General features: G+C 41.3%; 1 protein-coding gene across 1 annotated transcript in view; it reads left to right on the forward strand.

The window, feature by feature from the left end:
• The window catches only part of DPP8 (dipeptidyl-peptidase 8), a 25,493-nt gene extending 22,715 nt beyond the window's left edge, over window positions 1-2,778 (forward strand). Inside the window, exons 18-20 of the mRNA XM_009886888.1 lie at window positions 879-1,021; window positions 1,720-1,831; window positions 2,425-2,778. Of these exons, the coding sequence (XP_009885190.1) occupies window positions 879-1,021; window positions 1,720-1,831; window positions 2,425-2,547 (378 nt within the window). The 3' untranslated portion in view covers window positions 2,548-2,778. The remainder of the gene's footprint in view (window positions 1-878; window positions 1,022-1,719; window positions 1,832-2,424) is intronic.
• The last annotated feature ends 2,255 nt before the right edge of the window (window positions 2,779-5,033 follow it).

Consider the following 5,033-nt stretch of genomic DNA (forward strand, 5'->3'; position numbering starts at 1 on the left):
TCCTCCTCCCCTTTCCTGCCCTGAGAGAATAGTTTCTTTTCAGACTGATCCATTCCTAGATCAAATTGCCCGTGCTGCTTTGTAGCAGTGTGCTCTGAAGCAGCCAGGAGGGCAGCTGGGGATGGGGAGAGGTACTGAAAAGAGGTTCTTGTGACTTTGTGACTTTAGACCACTAAAGTAAGTGGCCAGACTGCTGTTGGGCAAGTCTCAGAGACAGGGACGTGGCAAGAGCTGGATATGGCTATTGGGATGTGTTTTGTTCTTTGCGACTGCTCTTGCTTTGTCTAAGTCCAACCTGAATATTCCTGGGAGGTTTAATAATTACTTGTCTCAAGTCCTTGTTTTTACTTTTAAAAATACCTGCCTTGCAAAGGGTTTTTTGGTGGATCGTTTTTTTTTTTTCTCATTGGTCTATTTTTCACAAGCCTCTCTGCAAGCTGGTTGGTAGTTTGCTGAGTCCTAGGGAGCTATCAATCCCAGTTTCTGTTAAGACATTCAAATGAACAAAGGTTTTGCAATCCGAAAGCAGAGCACTCGGAATTTGGACAAAATCCACCTCCCTCAGCAGACCTTGCAGATGACGTGTTTAGTGTTGCTTCTGATTTGTCTGTAGGATCTGCCTTAGTTTTCAGCAGCCGCCTTGTTTTCAACGCACGTAGGTTGTAGCTGAACTTCGCTGATACAGATGAACTGTGGGAGGGAGAGTGAGGTTTGCTTTTCTTTTTCCATTGCAGGCTGTGGATTGTCAACTTACCAGTGTGTTTTGGGCAATTATAGTTGCACTGGGATAGAGCCGTGAGAGGGAGGGACATCCCCAGATCAGAGGGTGAGGTGTTGTCATTCCTGTCCCCGTGCTGAGAGCTCTGTTGAACTTGCAGGTTGCCATTGCTGGAGCACCCGTCACGCTGTGGATTTTCTACGACACTGGTTACACAGAGCGCTACATGGGCCACCCGGATCACAACGAGCAGGGGTATTACCTAGGTTCGGTGGCCATGCAAGCTGAGAAGTTTCCTTCTGAGTAAGTTTGGTTCTGGCTCTTGCCTTCTACTTTTTCTACCAAGAAAGTTTGAGCACCACAGACATGTTTTTATCTCCCTGTTCTTGGCAATTGAGTCCTCGAATCACAAATGCTAGTATTAAATAATAATTTTTTTAAAAAGACCAAAACCTAATATTAATAAACTTAATACTTCACAGAACATTTGCATAATTACAGGCCAGTCCATGTAATCCTTTTTATACTAGCTGTAATTAAAGACTATCTTTTATGTATGAAGAAGCGACAAACATATCTTCAATTATGATTGGCACTTCAGAGTCACATTAAGCTAGACAAAACTTAGTTGATTGGGATGCGTTTTCCAAGGCTGCATCGGCACAGAGTTGTCTGCAGAGCAGGCTGAGACCACGGGCTTTCTTGCCAAAGAGCTGAAAATCAGCAGTGATTCTGAGCAAGTGTTAAGCCGTTGTATTGGTCAAGCTAGAAAATACTTCTGAGAATAAAGAAGATATACAGATGAAAGCTCTGACCATGATGTGCATATGCAGGAAGAACTTTTAGAGGAGCAAAGAATAGGTTTGGGACGCATGTCCTTCCAGAGCAATTTACAGTATTTTTTTTCTGTTGAGTGTTTTTGAAGGCGTGTGCGTGGACTGTGAAATGACTGGCAGGTTCTGGGATGCTCTCTTGTAATATTTGTCTCTTGCTTTTCTCAGACCAAACCGTTTGCTGCTGCTACACGGATTCTTGGATGAGAATGTTCACTTTGCACACACTAGTATTTTGCTCAGCTTTTTAGTGAGAGCTGGGAAACCGTACGACTTACAGGTAAGGCCAGAACCAGGATCTAAAGGTAATGGGTCTGTCTTTGACTGAGGAGTCCAAAATTGGAACTTGTAACTGGGCAGCTTGGAATTCTAGGATAAAACTAGTATTTGAGCCTAACATTTTTTTTAAAGGAAGATGTTATGAGTAAACAAAAAAAAATATTAGGCAAATGAGCAGTTAAGAGCAGTTAAGGCTGCTCCGGAGGAGATCTGCAGTTTGGAGGCAGCACAGCAGTGTTTGCGCAGTGCGGAACAGGGTTGTGCATTTAATTAAACCCTGCAGGTTCTGTGCAGATGTAGCCCAGGTATCCCACACCACGCTGCAGAACTGGGAGCGTGCTGATTTACGTGATGACTCTGGACAGGATCTGCCTCTGTTCAGCCAGGCTGATCAGCTCCCGCACAGCACTAGCTGGATTAGAGGGTGCAGCGGGTTGTCTCCGAGTTCAGGCAATGGAGGATGGGGTGTATTAGCTCAAGTGCGGAATTAATGCAGGAAGATTACATGAACATTTTGAATGTGGCTCTGGGACCGGTTTAAATGTTGGTACCCACAACTCTTGTGGATACTTATGACTTTATTTTGTATTTTAGATCTACCCTCAGGAGAGACACAGTATAAGGGTACCTGAGTCGGGAGAGCACTATGAACTCCATCTGCTGTATTACCTGCAAGAGAATCTGGGCTCTCGTGTTGCTGCCCTGAAGGCAATGTAACTGACCTCTGCAGAACTCTGCTCCACTGGCTGCTTTACTGAACGAGGAAATGTAGGAAACTAGAGAAAATGGGATGGAACGTTGCATTCTGGTGCCTGCCACATGTACACACACGTACACACACATGGAGACACTTTTTTAAAAGTAAATTTGGTGCCATACAGGAAATTAAAGTATGGTGACTTAATAACTTTAAAGCTTAAGATGTAAATAAAATCAAATGTCTGTGGTATAATGCAGTACCATGGGTGTTCTCTTGGGGGAGGAGCTGAAACTGAAAATAATGTACTTCTACAGCACCAGGTCTTCACTTTTTAAAAGCATTATGACATAATTGATGTATTTTTACAGTGTGTTCCTTGGTATCTTATTACACAATACTGGATGATTTACTCACTTTGCAGCAAGAGTTTACCTGAATGGTTACAACTTGTATTACATTTTAAATGCTATCATATAGCTTTTATGCTTCATGAAAGGGATGCCTCTCACTCCTTAGAAGCTGGACACAAGTTAGGCACATCACCTATCTAGATGTTAATTGTTTTTTAAGATGAAAGACTTTTACACTGCCTCCTGAAGAATTTAAATTTTGGATTCAGTTCAGTTGATGCCAGGTTATTTTCAATGATTTCTTCTCTCCCCAGGATAAATCATACTCTTTCCTTTTTTAATTTCAGCAGCTTGAAATCCTGTCCTGATTGTACTTGATTTCAGTGGAGAAGAGAAATGATATTTTACTGTGATATGGGTGTAATACTCTTTTTATTCTGAGATGTAAACTAACTTAAGTCAAAGAGGTGAAATTGTAAATTTTAAAACAAGCTTAAAGGTGCAGCCCATTTCTCAATGACATTTTTCCCTGATGTTTACTCTGGAGCCGATTTTGCAATGCTGTTTTCTTACTGTCACATCAGCATGATATAGGTATATGCATCCTGTTACGATTTTAAAATTCAATACTCTAATTCAATGGTCTGCGGAGGATTTAGTGAGGAGAGACCTTACGAACACTATATGTGAGGCAATATGAATTTCCTGCTTTATTTGAGGGACTGTTTTCCAGCCTCGTACTCTGTCCACTCCTCCGTTCCTGGGTCCTTTCTAGCCCTGCTGTGTAGCATGATGCTGTATTTGAGAAACCCCCTTCTGCATAGCTTAAGGTAAACCCGCTAAGCCTAAAGGATATGCAGTCCCAGTTGTGTTTTTGCTAGTGAGGTTTTAACTAAGCAGCAGGCTTGGCTAAAAAGCATCATATAAGTGTGTGAAGTCACTTTTAACTTGCAACAGGTCCTTTAAGATAGAAATCCATAGCAAAATTATTCTCTTTAATCCAGGAAATTCTCCCCTTGGGGCTTGCCTCTGAGACTCCTGTAAGTTTTAATGGTTTTCTTAGAAACCTAAGAACTTCCTTTTCTTTCTGTTTTGGTGCTAGAGAGAAGCAGAGCATGATTTTCTTTTCATCTTTGAAAAATCTGGAATCACTCTCAGTGTTTACGCTCTTAGTGCTCCACATGTTGTAACCTTGTATTTTCCTCGCTTTTGTACTGTTGGGCTTGATCCTGAAACTCTGGGATTTAACACAATCTGGCTGTATCGTATCAACCCTCATCGTTTTTCAGTTAGGCTGCGGGGCGCATGCACCAAAGCTATCAGAGCTGGTACAGTTCCACGGTTGTAAAATATGTGTGTGAGAACGGGATCTGTTTTTTGGGTTACACAAAAGATAGCCAAAGCAAACAGGCGTGCAGTAAATGCAAATTGCCTCCGAGGTGGGGATGTCTGGTTTGGGCTGTTTTCTGGTTTTCAGGTCACAGTGATTATAAGTGGATCAGTTAAAATACCATTAGCAGGTCAATAACAGGCTTACAGTTTTATTTTGGGACGGGCATGGCAGGGAAGGAGCCCGGCTCCCCTAATGTCTTCTCCTTAGTAGTTAATTGCTGCGACTGAAGCAGCATCCCTGTGGAGGGATGTAGTCAGTATTGAGAGGGGGATAAGTGTGCTGATGCTTTTGAACTAGAACAACACGGCAGTGAGTAGAGACAAGTATAAGCTATTACTATGGAATTCCATTGTGTTCCTTACGTGTTTATGCTGTATTATATATACATATATCTATATCTGTTCATATATACATATATGTATAAAACTACACGTGGATAGTATCACCTTTACCAAGGTTGTTTATATTTTGTTCCATATTAAATTAACTTGCTTTTTGGGGCGTTTTTGTTCTTTTTCTAGAGGTGATTACCCGTGAATGTAAATGTACATGATTTTTAAGATGAAATCGATCCTTTTGTTTAAAAAACAGAACAAAAATGGCCTTCATCAAACAGTGCTTTTTTGGGAACTGAAGAACTAAATGTTATGCAAGTAAACCGGGCTAGGTTTGATTTAGCACAGGATGTGATTCTAAGTGCTGACATAAAACTTTTTAATAATGCATCCCTCCATTGTTTTAAATATATATATTGAAAAGC

This window comes from Charadrius vociferus, unplaced genomic scaffold, assembly GCF_000708025.1.
Source record: "Charadrius vociferus isolate BGI_N301 unplaced genomic scaffold, ASM70802v2 scaffold190, whole genome shotgun sequence".
NCBI lineage: Eukaryota > Metazoa > Chordata > Aves > Charadriiformes > Charadriidae > Charadrius > Charadrius vociferus.